The sequence below is a fragment of the Tympanuchus pallidicinctus genome, unplaced genomic scaffold (genome assembly GCF_026119805.1).
Source record: "Tympanuchus pallidicinctus isolate F22 unplaced genomic scaffold, pur_lepc_1.0 scaffold34, whole genome shotgun sequence".
Lineage (NCBI taxonomy): Eukaryota > Metazoa > Chordata > Aves > Galliformes > Phasianidae > Tympanuchus > Tympanuchus pallidicinctus.
Genome location: NW_026294752.1, coordinates 2250609 through 2271393, shown reverse-complemented (window position 1 = coordinate 2271393; position 20785 = coordinate 2250609). Strand labels below are relative to the sequence as shown.

General features: G+C 40.5%; 1 protein-coding gene across 6 annotated transcripts in view; it reads right to left on the bottom strand.

Annotated features, from left to right (window-relative positions):
* The window catches only part of HECW1 (HECT, C2 and WW domain containing E3 ubiquitin protein ligase 1), a 230445-nt gene that overhangs the window by 44330 nt on the left and 165330 nt on the right, over window positions 1-20785 (bottom strand). For all 6 annotated transcript variants that reach the window (XM_052698978.1, XM_052698976.1, XM_052698974.1 and 3 more), the window contains 5 exons: window positions 18936-20300; window positions 15811-15912; window positions 10430-10580; window positions 3774-3904; window positions 2280-2401 (listed from right to left, as the gene is read on the bottom strand). In XM_052698978.1, coding sequence (XP_052554938.1) covers window positions 2280-2401; window positions 3774-3904; window positions 10430-10580; window positions 15811-15912; window positions 18936-20300 — 1871 coding nt within the window. The remainder of the gene's footprint in view (window positions 1-2279; window positions 2402-3773; window positions 3905-10429; window positions 10581-15810; window positions 15913-18935; window positions 20301-20785) is intronic.

Below are 20785 nucleotides of genomic sequence, written 5' to 3'. Positions count from 1 at the left end.
GCACTGACTAAAAAGCCTGTCAGATGGAGATGTTTTTATGAGTCACATGGATACCATCCTGAAGCCAGGTAGTCATATCTCACCATGAACACTAAAGACACCTCCTAGGAGAACATCCTCTTAAATCTGAGTGAGTTAGTGCTGATCCAGGTGCAGAAAAGGAGCCAAACTGAACTGTATTTGTGGCCGTAGTGTGTTCAGTGACACAGTTCCACAAAATACACAGGTCATGGCAACACTTTTTCTCATCCACAGGACACTACTCTTGGACCTTTATTCCAGGGGAAAAGTTCAAGGCAGGGTAGGAAACTTCACAGAAAATGTGCATTCCTTCTGAGCATTTCACTAGACAGAAAATTAGTGCTCTGGTTATACTGGTCACCTGAAAGGACTGAATTACTCACTAGAGCTTTCATTATTCTACATGAAATACTTTCTGCTGTCTCTGTCTTGAGCAATTAAGGGTCAATGGAGAATTCCTGTCTCCAGTGAAGTGAGTCCCGGTGTGTCTATATGTAATCTGCCCAGTGAGTCTGGCTCCAAAAGCTTTGAATTCTCAATTTTTGTGTACTTCTAATGCATTTTTACCACTACGATGCAATAAAACATTTACAAGTATTAGTTTTATTACGCAAGGTTTATAGTTGTGGTAGTGCTGAGAAGGGAATACTCCTTGCAGCAAAGGGCCTTAATTATGATAAAACATTGGTATATGTAGTGAAATCAAAGAGATATTATTCTGCCCTGAAAATATGACCTGATTATAACTCAGGAAAGCTTTATGCTCACAAACTGCTGAGTTCCCAGCCTGCTCCGTTACAGAAGTTCCATTTTCATCTGATCAATAACTCTGATCGGCACTACAGAAACCAAGAATGTAATGTAGATGTATCTCAATGGAAATAAAGTATCAGCATAATGACAGCCTTTCCCTTTTAACTCTAACTGCTGCATAATGTTTTCCAAACCCACCTTCACTGGTATAATTAACAGCTTGAAATTTTAATGGGGGTGTGTTGTTAAAATATAACAACTCATTAAGCCAGGAGTTATGTGGGTCATTATTTCTGCACAAGTGGAATCTATACGACTATTTGACAGATGTTTCAACAGATTGTTATGGCTTCCATATTAGAGACAATTTAATAAACCCAAACTGAAGGCTTCTCTTGACTTTTTTATTTCAGTGAGAAATGAAACTGAGACTTAAATCTCTTACAAACTTTTTCTTGCATCAGTATAGAAACATTTGCTCCTTCTGTAAATAAGTATACTGAATGAAAATGATACTGTTCCCAGACATAAATCCTGATATATCACCCAGTTAATGGAAGAAATTATGTGTGCTCCATAACATAGTTCAGGCAATGTCAGATGAGTAAATACAAGGCGCCTTCCACAGGATTTCAGGAGCAATAAGCTCTGGCAGAGGCTTGGAGGACAGATGGCTTCAATCCACACAGTGCCATGGCCAAAGCTGGACATTAGTCATTACCTAAAAACTGTGCTGAGATAACTCTTCAAGTGTTTCAATTCCTGTTCATTTCAAAAAGAAAGGGCAACCTTAACCAGAAATAGAGCATTTTCCAAATATTCAGAAGTCATGTGTGGATGCCTAGCTAAACCTGCATTTCAAGATAGGGAAACCAAGACTGGAACTTGATAACTACATCTTCTTTGAGATTTCCCTACCTACTTCCTTGTGGTAAACCTACCACTAAACTTTTTCCACTCCACATCAGGTTTGTAACAAAACATACAGATTTACTGTATTAATTTAAAAAAAAAAAAAAAGTTATTTTAATGTTCTTTTCTTTTTTTTTCTTTTTTTCCAAAATAACTACACTGACTCGAGTCAGAATTTCTTTCACTGCTTTATGCCTACCTGCTTCTTGAGAGTGCAAACTGGAGTTAATAACTTTTCCCCTCTCTCTGCTCCCCTGAGACTTTTTTGCAATCTGAGTGAGGTTCCTCATGAACATGGCTCCAAAGGTAACAACCTAACTCCCTGCAGGAACAGACAACAGAATCATCAACCTGAAATCAAGGGTTCCTGCTTATTCTGGAAGAATAAAATTAATAAGCTTCTCTGTGCCAGGGAATTCCCCATGTGTGGCAGAATCCTAGCAAGATTTTTCTTGCAGCAGTCCTCAACCTGGCCTTGTGCTCAGAACAAACAACCAAACCCCAAGTCACACAATTCGAATTCACTGTGCATTCTCCCTGAAGGCCTCGGGCACAATATTGGGACTCAGAAAAAGCAAATTGTAATTACTCACATAGTTTGCATGCAGCACAGTGAAGAACTCAGGATTGGTGATAAACTTCACAGCTGGAGACTGCAGCAGTAAGGTGATTTTTTGAGAATTCACAGGAGAAAGGGAACCTTCCCTCCTAATCTCTGGACAGAAACCAAAAGAACCACAGTTTTATTAACAGTGGCAAAGACTGTCTGTTATCTGGTCTCTACTTTGGCTACAAAAGTGACTGTACAAAAATGTCACCATCCTGCCCTGCACCTACTCTCCTTGCGTTTCCAAGACGAGTCTGTTGGCAAAACTGTAGGTGTTATGGTTAGTGCTGCTGTACTCACAGGGCAGGAGCTGGATGCTCCTGGATGTTAAAAAACTCTGGCTCATAACTACTGCCATCTCTAAATAACAGTTTGACCACAACAGCTTTTACCAGCTGTCTGTTTAGTTCAGTGCTGTTACTCAGGTCCTGACTGGTTTCACTCACTGTTGATTTTAGAGAGAAGAATTCTTCTTCAGTATGGAACATTCAGAAAATTCAAGTAGATAAGCTGAATCTTTCCCTTTGCCAATGCTATTTTATACAAGGATGGCAAGAAGATACTTACTTACTGTAGCAAACATGGAAGACAACCCTAGGTGGAGGGTGAGAATGACCCAATGGAAAAGAACTTTGTATTCATTTTGGTGGCACAATTTCTCAAAGAAAGCAGATAGCTATTTTTGTGGGTCCACAAAAAACATGAATATTAGTCTGATTGTTGATGTTTCTTATCTGAATAAAAACAGCTGATGGTTTTGCAACTGCTTTAAAAAAATATGTCTGCCACCAAAAAAGAGTGGAATAGCTCCCTGCCTGTTCCATCCTTCTCTGGATACACATTCTCTTCTTCTCCTTCACATTGGCAGTAGTTCTTGTTTAGTTCTAATGAGCCAAGTGGAAGAATTTGGCTACAAAGAGCTTTAACCACAAGAAAGTTTTCAAATAGATCAGTTCCCTGCTCTGTTATGAGACACTGTCATATAGTTAGTGATGTGTAAAAATACAGCTGTGCCTCCTTCAGTGGCAGCCCAGACTTGGATCTGCTAATAGCTATTACAAAGCTGTAGCCATAAAAAAACCCCAAATATTCCATACTCCATGGCAGGGCCACTGCAGGTGTGTCCACAGAAAGAAATGTAGCAGTGCAGAAACCGTGCCCAGAAACAATAAACGGAAAGACCCACAGTTTATCACAGCGCAGCAAAAATAAAACAGTGCGGTTTTTATACTGCATTGAACAAAAATAGACACCATCTCCATTTCATTTTAAAATCGTCCTTCCTTAAAATAAAAATGCTCCGTCTTAATAGTTGTTAAAAAAAAAAAAAGCACCTTTTTATCTGTCATTGTGATTGTAGCTTCATAGCTAAACCTTTTTTTCTTTTAATTAGCTGGCATTCTAGTCCTCAGCACTCCTCGAAACTGAATGCCAACACTGAGTAGCACAGAACATGCCCTCCATAGCTATTTTGACATACCTGAGCTTGGTTGGGAAGGCTCTGCCTCAGAGTCACTTCCTCCTCCAGTGGGAACTCTCTCCACCCTGTTGTTTACTACGCCATCATCTTCAGTCCGCTCTGTTGCAATAGTTCGCTGGATATTTTGGTATCTGCATACATTTAGAGAAAGGAACGACGTGTCTTAGTTAACAGAATAGCATTCTGATACTTCCTGTCTTGATAATCAGTGCTGTTTTTCAATGATTCCAATACTTCAGAATACAACAGAGTAAGGAGCACACTGGATTCCCCCCTTGAAGTGATATTCACACCTGAGACCAACCCAAAATCTGGCATTTTGAGCTACATAGCTACATTGAAAGGCAAAGGAGACTTAAAGGTCAAGTTCACAAAGGTACCTGAGCTACAAATTTCCATTAGGATTCTCTTTAAATAATCCAGATGCCTGGAACCTAAAAATATTAGTGGATCATGGTTCTCTCTCTCATTTAGTCATACGGTAGCACGGTGCACTGATGCCCTTCAGCCTTGCTTATTACAATATCAATACAATATGTTCAACCCTAAATTGGTTAAGGATTCAAACCCTAAAAAGGTAGAAGTGTTCACAGTGTGGATGACGGTATAGCATGGCCACCAGTTGAGAACACTTGTGTTTTGGTAGACAGTATGGAATGTAGCCTAGTAGACTGTATGAACTCAGAGAGCAACAATCTCATTAAAATGACTATAGAAGAGGAGAATAGGATGCAACACATCCTGAGTGAAAAGCACAACAATGTGTAATGTCCACTTATGGAAATTAATGGGATTGCGTATTAGCTTGCACTGGGTGGTGACCAGCTACAGAACAAGAGAGAAGAAACAATACAGACATAAGCAAAAAACAGTGAGAAGGATGACAGAAGTAAATGCTGAACTGAAACCTGCAAACACCTTTGAAAACTGTATAATTTCCATATTAATTATGGAACTAATTGCCACATTAATTGATGCTAGTAGGTCTAATAACTCTCAGAGATTATTCAAATCTCAAATACTTCACCAGATCAGGAACAAAGTATAGACCTGGCTGTGGAAATAATCAGGAGTGTTTCAAATAAGTACTACACAAAATCAATGCTAGTTAACTCGTTCACTCACACAGACAACTGCATAAGAAGAGAGATCAAGATTTCTTTGGTTCTACTAGCAAGCCATGAATGTAAATATTTTTATTTATTGAATAAGAAAATGTATTTTTAAATCTAGAGAGAAAGAAAAGAAGGAAGAAGAAATAGAAAGGGAAAGAAAGAAATAGGTCCTGTTAATTAATTGATTAGCTTTTAATACACTTTGATATTTTTAATCCATTCTTTTGGATTGTATTCTCAAACATAGATAAACAAGACTGGCTCTATGGCCTGCATTTAATCTGATCCAACATTGCTTGTCTCCCATTTTCTTGACTTACGCTCTTTTTTTCTTTTCTCATTTCATATTCTGACTTAGAATTTCTAATTACTTTCTCTCCCTCTCTTTATTTGTTAATTTACATTTTACTCTAAATAGAAAATTGCTCAGGAGTTAGTTCCTTAAATAGGCCTGGGATCAGTAAAGACAACGAGGATTTGTTTTTTACACTCTCAGTTGACAGTGAGTGCCTCCAACAGCTTACTGCAACTCAACTTTGGGCAGATGAGCTGTAAACAATTAAGAAAAAACAGCTAGGTTTTAACTTTCAGAGTAGTATTTATATCCCTCAGCATTCAAAAGCATTTAAAATTGCATTTACTGTATCATTTGAAAGCTCAATAAAGAGCAAATTTAGAAGATAAAAAACAAAAAGACTGGGTGTTCTATTTTCAAGTCAGCATCCAGCTTTGTGAAGAAATTCTGATAGCAGATTTCATAACAGCACAAATTTACCTATGTCCCTCTGATTTAGACCCACACTTTACAATTTTATTCACTTGACTACAGGCAACTGAATGAACTTTCCATTCCATTACTGGAGGAGTTTTATGACACTCACATGCATCAGCAATATACATGTTTTTTAAGGAGTTCATGTAATCGAGGGATATGAGCACATTAATAAAAAAACTTGCAGCTTTGGTTTAATTAGATAGTAGAAAATTCCTACTGTCAAACTTTGAACAGTAGTACTAGCTGTTTGCCCACAAAAACTAACAAACAAACAAACAAACCATGTTTTGGAGGTGTCAGCACTATAAAACTATCTTATATAAATAGTAGAAAATGTCAAAGTAATTGGAGAAAATATTGAAAGGGCAAATGTTATGGGAATGCCTCTGGAAATTCAGTCTTTTCAAAGTGATGTGTCAAAGAAATAGAGGCTTAGAAATGCCACTCTGAAACTGTCTTAACTACACAGTTATAATTTCTGGTGTTATTTATTACTTCTTAAACTAGTGCAAAAACAAGTCTAGGTATACATATGCTTCAAAAGATCTTCCCAACAGAGCTTGAGCAGCAGTGGCTATTAACTGCTTTGCTAACAAGTCAGTGAGTCAGGTACTGCTGAAGAAAATGAGCAAGTCTTTACACTAAAAATTACGGCTGTCTCTGCATTCTGAAGTGGCTAGCATAGCTAACGAGCAGCTTTGAGCACAGAAAGAAAGTCGGATGAAGCTCCTGGATTTGAGCAATTACAGCTATGTGGGTTTTTTTTTTTCTTTTTTCTTTTTTTCCCAAGCTAAATTTCCGAAGCTTTGTGGTTTTGGCAGAGCTAGAAATACCAGGTTTCCTTGTAATATTTTGGTTTTTCCATTCCCTCCCAGAAATGAAACCAGGAAGCTGAGTAAACTGGTTCAAACAGAGAAGTGGCCAAGTTTTTTCAAATTAAGTGGTTTTGAGTTCCACTTTGTTCAGGCTGCTGGCAATCCTATCTGCAAGCCCCGTGTTTGCTCTTGCCTGACCTAAAATTATTTTCAGGTGTGTTTGCTGAAGACTGTTTCAAACAATGAAGTTTGAAACACAACAAACCAGTATTTCTAAAATTTGAAACAATGCCTACTATAATGCTTTCCATTTACTATTTATGAAAGCTTCTTTTCCTCATGACACAGAAATCTGAAGACTTGAAATGTTTGAAATTTGCAATGACAATTTTATAAATTCAAGCAGCCAGGTTGAATTGCAGAAATCACTTTCCAATTCTCAAATGCCCAATTTCTTTTAACTGAGTATTCAGCATGAGCCTCGTTTATCAGAATGTTTGGAAATTTTTGTTCCCACACTTTGAAACAACAGGAGAACTCCCTATTCAGCATCTTAAATCAAGAGAGCTCTTCAACAGAGAGCAGCGATTCATCATTTTTTTATCCTTTGTCCCAAGAACCCATGGCAATTTATATTTACTACAAAATGCATGGTCTGCAATGGGATTCAGATAAAGAGAGCTATGTCACTACTGAAAATCTTCTATACTTTTGACTTTGTAACTGAATTTCTGAATACCAAAAATAGAGAGATTCAGTGAAAAATGTTAGACCTATTAGCACTCAATTACCAATCCAAACCAGTGACAAGTCATAAATTTGGAAGCCAGACAAACTACAAGAAAATACAGAAGGAAGTTTGTAGCAAGGACGTCACAAACATACAAACTCCGAAGTATCTGAGATAGTTGGTTTAGCTAAAGGAATGGTACACTCCTAAAAGCAGCCTCACCAACACCTATTTCTGTCTTGTGCTGCACTTACATGAGAGTTCAACTTCCAAAAACAAAATCTGATGTATACCCACAACAGAGCGTTTTGCAGCAGAAAACTTGCTTATCACCAGTCAAATACTCTGAGCTTTCACATAATCCAAATCCCTCTTAAAGACAAACACAAAATGGTAGAGGAGAGCCATGTAAATGCCTTGAAAAAAAAGTCTGGATTAAGCATACTCTTTGGGATTTAATTTCTTTTTTTATTTTTAATATTCACATGGTAGCTTGATGCCTTCTGAAGAAAGCTGTAAGGGTGTTTTCACCTCTACAAGACATGATGCACATTATGAAATGCTACATTTTATTTCAAGAAAGAGTTGATGCTGTCAACTTTCAGTGTACAATGACGACTTTAAGAAGACAGAAGTACTCCCCAAGAGTTAAATCAACTTTTCTGTTGTCATTCAGAACCCAGTTCTCCTGACATACAGTAACTCCAAAACTATTCTGCACAATGAAAACAATACTTTTAAATTTTGTATTTTTCTCTTAGCTGCAGAACTTTCTCCGAGCACAGAGAAAAAGACCAAAAAACTCTTGTGGCATTTTACATGCTATGATTAGAACATAATTTCAGCTTTGCTTGTCTAGAAAAGACACCATACCATTACAGTAAGCAGGGACTTTAAAAAAATTGTCTGAAGTAAAAAGGGAGGATTTTTAACCACTATTAAATTCAGTCCAAGAAGCGAGCAAGAGATAAAAATGATAAATTTATTTCTAGACCAGATGCAGAATCACAGATCCACATGGCCCAGGCTGGAAGGGACCTCAAGGATCATCAAGCTCCAACTCCCTGCCACAGGCAGGGTCACCAACCTCCACATTTGACACCAGCCCAGGCTGCCCAGGGCCCCATCCAACTTGGCCTTGGACACCTCCAAAGACAGGGCATCCACAGCCTCTCTGGGCAGCTGTTCCAGCACCTCACCACTCTCTCTGTGAAGAACTTCCCCCTGACATCCAACCTAAATCTTCCCTCTCTCAACTTAAAACCATTTCCCCTTGTCCTGCCGTTATCTACCTTTTCACAGGGTTGACTTCCCTCCTGTTTGTAGGCTCCCTTTAGGTACTGAAGGTTGCAGTGTGGTCACCCTGCAGCCTTCTTTTATCTGGGCTGAACAAGCCCAGCTCCCTCAGCCTATCTTCATAGAGAAGGTGCTCCAGCACCCTGATCATCTCTATGGCTCTCCTCTGGACCCTCTCCAACAGCTCTCTGTCTTTCTTGTACTGGGGGCTCCAGACCTGGACACAGTGCTGCAGATGGGGCAGAGTAGAGAGGCACGATCACCTCCCTGTCCCTGCTGCCAGTCCTCTTCTGATGGAGCCCAGGATCCCATTTGCTTTCTGAGCTGCAATGCACACTGCTGGCTCATGTTAAGTTTTTCATCCATCAAGACCCCCAGGTCTTTCTCTGCAGGGCTGCTCTCAAGGACCGCTCCTTCCAGTCTGTATGGATGCCTGAGATTCCTCTGGCCCAAGTGCAAAACGTGGCACTTTTCTGTGTTGAACCTCATCAGGTTCACCCTGCCCACCTTTCAAGTCTGTTGAGGTCCCTCTGAATGGCATCCCTTCCTTCCACTAGGTGAACCACACCACTCAGCTTGGTGTCATCAGCAAACTTGCTGAGGGTGCACCCAATTCCACCATTGCTGTCACTGATGAAGATGTTGAAGAGCACTGGTCCCAACACAAAGCCCTGGGGGACGCCGCTCGTTACCGGCCTCCACCTGGACACAGAGCCGTTGATGACCACTCTCTGTCTGCGGCCTTTTATCCAATTCCTTATCCATCAGGTGGTCCACCCATCAAATCCACATCCCTCCAATTTGGAAATAGGGATGTGGTGAGGAACCATGTCAAAAGTCTTGCTTAAGTCCAGATTGCCTTTCCCTTGTTGACCAATGCCATAACAAACAAAGGGAAAACGTGTGTCATACTAAGATACATCTGAGCTAGCAAAAAATGAACTGACAGATTTACAGCACCTATTACAACATTAAGACATCTGTCTCTATCTGGAAATATGTACAGTTCTACTAGAGCAGTGCTCTGCCCTGGAAAAAGAGACAAACCTTTCAGTGGGTCTAACTAGCTTGAGTAGATATGTAAACCTCACTGATAAGTGAACACTGTTTTAAGAACAGTCATAACAGAAACCTCTGTAGTTGCTGCAGTGCAGTGCTAGGTGGTGAGCCATGATTACCACTCTAAGAGTTAAACAGAAAAAGTAACTCCATCTTTTGGAAGAACATTTCTTTCTCCTTCAGGAGTAATTTCAGAGAAAGTTCTTCAAAGGACTCTTCATACAGTTTCAAAAGTCTTGAAACATCTTTCACTGAACAGTACCCCTCGTGGGCAAATTTGTGTACTGGATACCCACAGCAGGTACACGAAATCGGAAAATCAGCAGCAGCCAGGACGAGAAGATGTCTGTTGCATTTGGACAAGGAAAGAAGCTTAGGAAGCCAATGGGATGCAGTGAGAAAGGAATAATAGAATCATATAATGGCTTGGGTTGGAAGGAATCCCAGGGGTCATCAAGTTCCACCCCCCTTCCTCAGGCAGGGCCACCCTGATCTGGAAGAACCTCCAGATCTGGTACTAGACGAAGTTGCCCAGGGGTCCTGAACATCTCCAGAGATGCAGCATTCATAACCTCTCTCATTCATAACCAGTCTGCTCTAGCACCTCACCACTCTCTGTGAAGAACTTCCCCTGACATCCAATCCAAACCTTCCCTTCTTGAGCTTGAAACCATTTCCCCTTGTCCTATCACCATCTACCCATGTAAAAAAAACTGATTCTCCTCCTTTTTACAATCTCCTTTTAAGTACTGGAAGGCTGCAATGAGGTCTCCTTGTAGCCTTCTCTTCTCCAGGAAGGAAGTTATTGGGGTGTTGTTGAGAAAAGAGGCTGTGGATCTTAGAAGAGTAGAGATGCAAGTGCTCACCGCCGGTTCAGCTGCTCCATTTGCTGGATAGAGCCAGACCTGTGGATCCCATCTGGTGTTGCTGCAGCTGTGGGGCGCTGCCATGTGGTAGTTCGGTTGACATGGTCAACGTAGAACACCCTCCCGTGGCTGTCTATCCGAGCTTCCCAATCTGGGGTTGGAAGAAAAGGAAGGGAACATGCTGTCAGCATGATGTCTTCCAAAAAGTTACGTGGGGGGATACAAAAGCACACACATATATATTCACAGAGAGAAGATATGCATACACGATAGATACTATATACATGCCTATATGCGTGCAATATATGTATATATATTCAACATATATATTCAAATGCATATATATATTATGTGTTTCTCTATATGCATATATCGTATATGCATATACATAAATATTTCACACACAGTACATAGGTAGCCTATGGAATTCACCATCATAGACTACAAAAACACATGTTTTAAAAGGCTGGATAATTTTACAATTACTACTAATAGCTGGCTGGATTCATTACAGGTCAGGGCAGCCACAAAGAGCTGACACTTAGCAAAGAAGGATTAAATCTGAGTTAATGCGGCAAACCCATGTTTTCTGCTTTGTTATGTTTCACAGTAAACATGCTTACACATGTTTCTTACAACAATTATTGGCTCCCCTGAAAACTGATCACAGCCTGATTGGACATATCCGTACAAATCTCTGTAGATATACACAAATGATTTTCATAAACCTAGTGCTCTGATGAAAGCCAACTTGACTGAAAGTTTGAAGAATAATATTGAGCCTTCAATCACTGTCTCCTTTTAATGTTTAAGTTATCCCAGGATTGACAACTAAATGTTCTGATGGTTTGTGGAAAATGGTAATATTGATTTAAAAAAAGGGTTGTGCAGGGGAAATTCAGAAGTGAATTACTTAACAAAGCTCCACACTGGATTGCTTGGAATGTATGGAGTTGTGATACAAATTTGACTTGCTAGCTTCATATTTCTACATGGTCCATGAGCTGATGACATTTCTATGTATAAACACATACTTTCTACATGTGTTTATATACAAACCTCACTCATATTCACACACAAATGCACGTATGGTAATTACCTTTGGGGGGTAAAACTATTTGTTATTCCCATACTCTCACTATGACTACTCTAACTGGAGAGACCATTCATTCCATGTTTTCCTGCGACCAAATTCAGGTTCAGATGGACTTCATTCTTTACATCTTATCTGCTACTACTTCTATGAGTAGAACTGAAGCTGTATCTTTCCATGATGTGTCTGGAAACCCATTCTTCACAGTTTCCCTCTCCAGAATAACAGCTATGGCTAAACTCAGCTCCCATATCTGGACTGATCCTATCCTAGTGTAGGCTGTCTTAAGTCTGTGGCTGGTAGCCCGTGGCACGTTAGTTCCAGGAAAAGGACACCAAGAGTCCTCAGAGAGATTTTCTGTGAGACTTCAAAACAGCAAGAGCCTCATACACATGCATTATTTCTTTTAGACTTGTCTGTGTAAGTACTTCGGTAATTATAGGTGCAAAAACTATGCTAACAGCACATGTACATACATACAGTCTGTGAACATCACATAATTTTAAGGGGAGGGCTCTCTGGTTATCCAACTGGGTAAGGTTTTCTCAAGGATGTTGTAGCTGTATCAAGAACAAGAACATAGCTTCATGAAAACAGTGTCTAAACCAAACGGTGAAAAAGAGCACATCAAGCACAACAGATGCACACTGAATGAAATCAGACTTGACAGGGCAGGTTGAAAGCCAAAGCCTTACCACGCATGCTGTCACTAGTGGTGGGTGTACCACCATGGCTGCTCTGGAGCCACGCACTACTTGCAACATCCTGCACAAGGAAATTATCTTGGCCAGAACAAAGATGACATGTTGTACCTGAGAATCACTAAGAAGTTCTTGCTGTCCTAGTCATTACTTCACACTACAGTGCAAGATGATAACAGTAAATCTCAATGGATAATTAGGGATTTATAGGTAATGCCACACTCTTATCAGTCTATGTAGAAGACATCAATATTGATCCAGAGCCTGCTGATAGACACTTACTAAGAATAAAATTACCCACTTACAATGTAAATCTTGAGTTTCTCATAATCCAGCCCTGTGCATTACTGGTTCCAGAGCCTATCTTGCAGTGTATCTCTAATTAAATGTAATTCAGAGTTCCTAAGCTTCTAAGTACAATCCTTAGAAATCCAAGAGTAACAAAACTTCAGAGCTTGAAAGTTACAGTGAAAATTTCAGGTCAGAACTGTGCAGACTGGATTGTAGTTTCAGGATGGCCATCTCTGCAGGATGCATCAGACATCCTGCAGTGTTATGTATAGCCATGAACTACCTCTATCTAACTGTGAGCACTGCTTTATTCATTGCTGAATGTGTCTATGCACCTGAAACCACATGCTGACAGTTGCAGTCATATAATATTAAGAACAGTGCCACATAGCTTTTGGGACTTCCGCAGTGGTCCTAGATAAGTACTGATCTTGCAACAGCTTTTAAAATCAGCTGAAGAGCTATTCTTCTCATCACCTGGGAAGTCTGTTGAAGGGTGGAAGGCGCTGGTATTTTGGTTGCACAAAGATGTCAGGTGCACTTTCTGCCTTCCCACAAGACAACTAGTAAGTCATACAAGTCATTGAAGCTGCATACAATAACAGATTTGTGGACAGATGGATAGATACCTGCACAGAGAGATGAACAGGCTGACAGGTGAACCAAAAGACAGGACTCAGGTTTTGGGCTATGCTCAAATCTCTTCATGTTACCTCAGGGGCATAGGTAATCTAGGAAGCAGCCAATTCTCGTCAGGCCTTTTTGTTACTTTTTCAGGCAAAATAAAACTGTGACTACAACAGAGACTAACCTTAATCTAACCTTCACAGAAGTAGCACACTTAAGCAGAGAGTGGAAATGGGTCAGTACTTGTTTGTTTTCTAGTGATCCCCCTCCATCAGATGAGTCATATTTTGCCACAGCATCTGAAACTGCTCTGATTTATACCAGAAGATGAAACCTCTTCTGGCAAGCCCATAATCCTGGAGTGGCAAAGTAAAAATGCTGTTTTTCCCTTTCCAAGCTCAGCCACACCTTTTGCACAGAGGAGTGCTGAACAGGGCAAATACATTTTTCTTGGCTCCAGTTCTGTAAGGCATGTAGCAGTACTAGAAAACACATGCATAATAAGGGGTGAGCATTAATGCCATCAGAAGGCAATAAAAGCTCTGCAGATCTCCTGTCAATCTCATATAGGCTTTAACATTTGAGCTGATCACTATGACATTCCTAAATAAACAGTGAATCTGGTCTAGCTTACTTTCCTAAACAAAGCTGTCTGAAACAAAATTTCCTCCCCAGTATCAATAGTTGTGCAGTTCTGATGAAATGAAGTTATTCAGAAAACTATTCCAAAGAGAAAAAGGACTGACCATAGAATTATCCACAGCCAATATAAAACCAGTCAGCAATGATTTTGCAGCTCTGACAACATTATCTTCAACAATGTGAAGAGGTTAACGTTACATGTAAGAAGCAAGTCAGGCTTGTACACATAACATGCTTAAAATACAAAGTTTTTTCCTTTCATTTCCATTCAAGAATAAGTTAATTGTGATTAAGAGGCATTAAAAGCACTGAAACAGTGATACTGGATACTAGAAAAAGAAATATTTGTAGAATAAGACTATAGCTTTCCTTTTGAAACAATTTTGAAATCTCACTAAGAGCACTTAGCACTGCCTTCTTAGGTAATATTATCTAATTCAACTTTTTTCTCCCCATAAAATTAGCTTAGTAGAGTCTATTCCCAATAAAGTCAATATACTTAGGTCTCAAAGCCTTTATACAAAGTCTCAAGCCTTTATTGGTAAAATGATGTTATAAGCAGATGACACAATAAAATCCTACAAAGGGATATCACTTCTAAACTATGTTGCCATACACTGCTTTTCATACATTTAACCTCTGTTGTGAAAGCACTCATGAAAATCAATTGTAAAAATACTTGCCTTTTAAGGATAATTACAAGAAAGAGGAAAAGCGTATTGAATTGGTGATGGATGAATATGGGACATGGATTCACAGTACATTTTGTTTACCTGAGGTGGTGTCAGTGTCCTATCATTAAGTCATCTAATTGGGAATGTGCCCTATTCACAAACCACTGAGGTAAGAGTGGGAGGAAGAAAAGTATTTTCCTGTTACAGAGGTAACCATTCCCTATTTCATCATTCACTGGCAAGCCACAGTGGGACTCTAATAAGACTTCACTGGGCTAAAGGCATTTGAATCATTCATGCCACTGGGCAGCTGACGCCAGCATCAGGACTATACTCAGCTTACAGAATACTGACAGTGTGGCTGGCAAATGATGAATTATTTTCAAGGGCACCACAGGACAAGTTCCCTCCTCAGGCTGTGAAGAAAACAGAGTGCTTTGTTTACGTGCCTGGTTGTTTTTCTGAGGCACTGCACGCTTGGGGCTGTAAATCACGTGCTGAAGTTGCAAGTTGATTCACAGCACGTCGCAGGGCATAGACTGCACTCTGCTGGGCAGTTAGAGCTAATGTAAAAAGCAGAGTAATCCTCCAGGTACACAAGAGAAAAGGTACTAAGACAAGTGAAAATGCCTTCAGCAGTAGACACAGTGGTAACAGTCCTGTATTGTCAGCCCGCTAGTTGGCTACTCTACTTAAAAATCTCTGATTTTTATTCATCTCAACTGCAGATGTCATTCCTTCCACAATGAGGAGAACACTAAGTTGATCACCAAATCAAAAAACAGCGTGATCGGATCACCGTGCATGAGCTGCCTTTCACAGAATCATTTGGACCTACTATTTGTTCCTAGTGCATCCTGACTGAGCAAAAGTTGTGCTGGACCTGAAAGCTGGGCTGACTGAGCACAGGGAGTGCATCCCAAGTTATGTTTGTATTGGGTTACAGAAAAACCTGAAGACAAACTTTTAAAAAAAAACAACAACAAAAACACAGCATTTGCTGATAAACCAAAAGCTTTTTTGTAAGGCTTCCAGCACACCTGACAGATACCTATTCATTCCAATCTCACAATATTGACTGGAATGAGGAAAACACTACAATTTTCATTTCATGGTAGGCAAAGAAGAGGATGGATCAAGGCAAAGGGATGTTATAGAGTTTGTCCAAAATAACACGACCACACTTGAAGTCAGAGTCAAACACGGGAAACAAAAGACCATATTGCTTGGATTCTGGAGAAAGTATGTACAGAACAGATGGGGTTATATAGAAAGACATACTGACCTCTACACTGTTTGAATTAACAGGAAAGGCTGAAAAAACGTAATAAGTTAAAAAATGCTAAAGCTTACTTGGTGGAAGAGGCTCATCGATAGTTGGGTAGTGATGATGGTCAGGCCTCAGAGAAGGAAGCTGGCTGACTGGCTGAGAATTATGGAGTAAAGGACAATCACCTATGGACAAGATATTCAAGATATTGACAGTCATTCACTGATTTCACAACATGGTTCAAAAAACGTGCTACTGTAAAACAAGTGATTATTTGTCACAGAGGTTTTCCTGGTATACTTGCAGCTCTAGTTATTCCTATTCCCAGGCACTATTTTAATAACAATTCACACACCAAAGAATTAGGAAAATAATGCAGTCAGGGCTCCGGTCTCAGTTTTGAGCCAATGCTAATCTATTACGGGCCAGATTCTGGACTCATAGACACACAAGTGTAAGCGAGAGAAGAATCAGGCTTGATCTCTGAGAAATATAGTACAGCTCAAGCTTCTGCAGAAATTGGACAGGAACATGCAAAATGCTGGCTCCAACTTTTCTCACCAGCAAAATATGAGGCTAAAATCTGCCTTGAATCTTCCTCTGCTTTTCTAAAGGATCAGCAACTGTATGAATAGGTTGGAGTGGCAGAATTATGCAGTCCCTGTAAAGCAGAAGAGCACTTCCTTCTACAGATATTTTTCAAAATTCAAAGTGTTGGTCTTGGGAGGGAGGAGAGAGAATGAGACAAGGACCAGAAACAAATAGGAGACAGGTGGTAGAAGAGGACAAAAGATAGTAAAACGTAGTCAGGACCTGAGGTAAAGAGAGAAGACCTGAGATACAGAAGAAGAAAAGAAGGAAAACTGAAACACAGTGGACAGTGTAACGGTAGTTTTTAGAAAATAGTAATGCTGTATGTATGCTTACTTATCTGCATATGAAATAAGTGAAATCTAAGTAAATGTCCAAACTCATGTTCTTTTGAGAGGAACTTCAAAAAAAAAAAGTCAACTTCAGATCCAGATATTTTTAATAGAATCCTTTAAGATATGAAGAAGTTCATTGTAAGGAAGAAAAACTATTCCTCATCTTAGACTTAACTATGAGAATGAGGAAACTGCAAGATAAAAAGAATTCAGATTCCTTCTCATTCTGTTCTTAAAACCTTAGAAATCAAGATTATACCAGGATAAAATTAAAATCAGACCAATCATCTAAACCAAACTGTGTCGGTTTAGCTGTCTTTAACAGTGTTATTTTAATGCCCCAAGAAAGAACAGTTTGTAAAAAATAACATACTGCTACCAAATATATAAAAAAATGCCTGAAAATAAACATACACAAACAACAGCTACAAGGCAGAAACTAATTTTGTATAAAGCTGAAAAAAATCTCACACCATCCAGAAGTGAGAAAAAAGACTTATCAAAAGTACTCCCTCTGTGGCATCTTAAATTTCTCCATTAAAACTCTTGTGCATAGGCACATCTAATGGTCATATCTGCTGTGTGTTCTGAACAGACAGCAGAGTTATCTAAGTTATTACTCAATGCTAAAAGTCTGTCTTTCACAGGCTTAAAATCTGTGCTGTTTCTACAGGTGCTGTGGCACAATTTACCAGAACATCTATCTATGTTTCTTTACTTACCTCACCATAATTGACTCTCCCCTAGTCATGGCAGTTACGCCAGTGGAATCATGGTAGTGTCAGTCACCTGGAGTGGATGGAGGTGACCACATCTACTGTATTTGTAACAGCCACCAAACCATGGATCAGCATGCACATTTACTGAAGTACCCCCTGGTCATACCAAAGGAGTGCTAAGGGCAGGGCTGCCTTTCAGACATTCTCTCTTTCAGGCAGCCAAAACAAGGTTGCTGAGCTTTATATAGGCTTGAGAGACAAATTCTGTAGCCATACTGAGTCCATATGCAGAAGACATCCTCTCCCCAAAGCCGCTCTCAGAAGTGCACATGGTCCAAAGCAACCATCAATTCTGTAAGAATAGTCTCATGCACACACACACTCATGCCCTCCTGGGTATACAAAGTCCTTCACCTGCAAGGAAGGTCCACCTTGCTGAGGATTTCTATCTCTCTCTGTACTTCTGAGAATTGTTAGGGTTAGAACCAAGGGTTTAACAGTCCCCTTACACCATTCCTTCAGCAAGAACAGTGAAAGATCGGGGTAAATGAAGTGGGAATGGACAATGAAAAGGCACAAGGATGCTTTAGCTGGAGTTTCCTCCTAGTGATCACCAATTATGTTATTCTCTCAGTGCTGTTTACATTTGGTGTCACTTATACCAGGGGACAGCTGACTCAGGATGTGGGAATGCAAATTCTACCCTTGACCATAGCAGCCGCTGAGGCCTTCACTTCTCAGCCTGAGAAAAATGATACATGAACCAAAGATGAGTAACCAAATCCACCCTTCATGTAACTCCATATTACGTAAAACAACTTACCAAAGGTGTATATTTAATGTTGAGGTTTGGAAAGATTGGGAAAAAGAATATCTACGTTGTGAAGACAGAAGTGATTTTTTAAATTATATTTTATCTCTAGAGAAAGATAAGACAAGAATTTTGTTGGATATAGCTCAGTCTCAGAAAAAAAAGCATTCTGAGTTGCCCTATGGTCTGTGAAATTTGATGTAGATTTGTTTGAAAACAAAAAAAAAATTATTGGGAAATTTAACTAAACAGGTTTTGTTTCATTTCTAACTTCGAAACATTTGCTTTTCTCCACATACATGATGGTGTATATCATACACAGACACTGGCCCAGATCCTTCGCTGAAGTAAATCAGCATGTCTGCTCCTTGACAAGCACAAGCTGGTCCTCTCACTGTCTAGCAGAGACAATGGCAGTACATCAGATATGTGAAATGAAACAATCCCAAGAAATAAGGAATTGGTTGGTGGATGTGATAATGCTGGTCTGCCACATAACTTCAGCTAATCTTGATTTTATAATGATGCATGTATATCTACAGGAATCCATATATACAGATCCCCCATCTGTATATGCTGGGATATATAAAGACAGGCTCAATTATCCAACCCTCCCTAAAATATCACCCAACTCAGAGACCCCAAGTTTTTATGAAATAAGCCATGAGCTATCTGAAACCTTGATTATCTGATGCCTTCTGTGACATCCAGATAATCAGGGCTGCTCAGCGCACTGATTCTCAGGATCTAACCTTCTCTTCTGCTGCTTGGACCTGCTATTGGGGTGTCTAGACTTTCTGTGGCTAGTTGTGGATTCCCACCATGAGCTACTAGTTCATCTGGCCACTGGGAGGAGCCATCCACTTGCTCCCTGTCCAGCTCAGGGCTCTGTACTGAGTCTGGCACCGATTCAAAAGCGCTATTCTCCTCCTCCTCATCATCCTGAGAGGAGAAGACCGTGCTCTCAGAAATCTTTGCACTGTCAACAGAGGAGAAGCGCGTATGGCTGGAGAAGCGATTGTTACTGTCATAGCAGGAGGTGCTGTAGCAGGACGTGCTGTAGCAGGAAGTGCTGTAGCAGGAGGTACTGTAGCAGGAGGGGCTGTAGCAAGAGGTGTCGCACGCCTCACATTCATTGTCACCATTGGGTCTGGAGCTTGACTCGCTTTCGCTTCCTGTCCTAGGGTTTTCCCCATCCACCAGCCCATCATTTAAGTCAGAGAGTTGCTCGTCTAAGGTCCCAGGAGGCACTGTGCACTGGCTGAAGTTCTCTTCGGCCTCATTTTCTGGAGGAGGCTCTGCTGCCATGGTCTCACTCTCACTGACTGTCTCCTTCTGCAACACCTCCTTGACTGTGGACTCTTCATCGTTCTCCCCGCCATTGCCAGCATCTTGCTCCTCTTCCCCATCGCTGCTCATCTGTGCTGAGGGTAGGCTGTGAAGCAGGTTGTGGATTCTTATATAGTGAGTGCGAGGAGTCTCTGGCTCACCACAAGCTGAAGCTATAACTGTCTCTAGTTCAGACACAGGCAGGGAGCATGGCCTTGTTTTCCTCTTTGCTGTGGTCCTCAGCTGTAGCTTGCTGTCTTCCTCCTCTTGAGCTGAAGCCCCTTCTTCCTGACTCTTCTCTAGGTCTTTGTCAGCATACACATCTGCACTCACCTCATTGACATCTAAAGTTTCTGTGCTGTTCAATTCTCCATCATCTCCCTGAGTACCAGAATTGACTTTGCTGTTTTCCCTAACTTCAGTCTCAGAAGGAGACACGCAAGCCAGCAGACCCAGCTGCTCCGTGATGTCCGTCACATTTGAAGAAGGCAGCACTTCTCCTCGGATGGATTCCAAGGGCTCAGGAACTGGCACGGCATCAACCTCCTCATCTCCTGCTAGCTCTTCATTTATGTTGTTCTGGTTGACTTCCCTGGGTGGCTTGACAGCCCCTGGGCTATCAATATTGTTCACACTGTATCCATTTAGCTCTTCTGGAACTGTATTTTCTGAGGTCACTGTGTTGATGCATGGAGGCTCACCGAGGCTTTCCTCTGTGGGGTTGTTCACAGGGCTTTCCTGGAGGTCAGCTGGCTCAGGATCTGCACTAATGGAGACCTCTTCATCATCTGTATGAGACAGGAAAAGAAATTACTTACTCTTTTAACACAAAATGTTGACTGAACCAGAAGCTTGGCTCTGAGGACAGAGGCATCCGCTGCAATCTGAGAAAAATAAAACATAAATTAGAGAGTGAAATGAGTGGCTAACTGAAAAAAGGCTGGTTTTGTGCTAGGCAGCCTTTGTGCAGTAGATTTAACAATCACAGGACTTACTCATGGTGGTACTGTGTATGCAGCATACTGCCTTCCTGAGCTCAAGGTAACACATTCCTGAAACTCCCCTTTAAGTCAATGGGCATGGGAAGGAGTATCATGGTATTGACAAGGATACCTTCTCTGATGCTTTAGTTACATTTTTCTTGTCATGCAGAAGCTGACAAGATTTTGAACAGAGAATTTAACAAATTGCTTATCAACCCCCTGAAATCTGGGATTTTTTTCTTTGATATGATTTCCTCCTGGATGCCAGACAACCTGGGCTTTTTGATCCC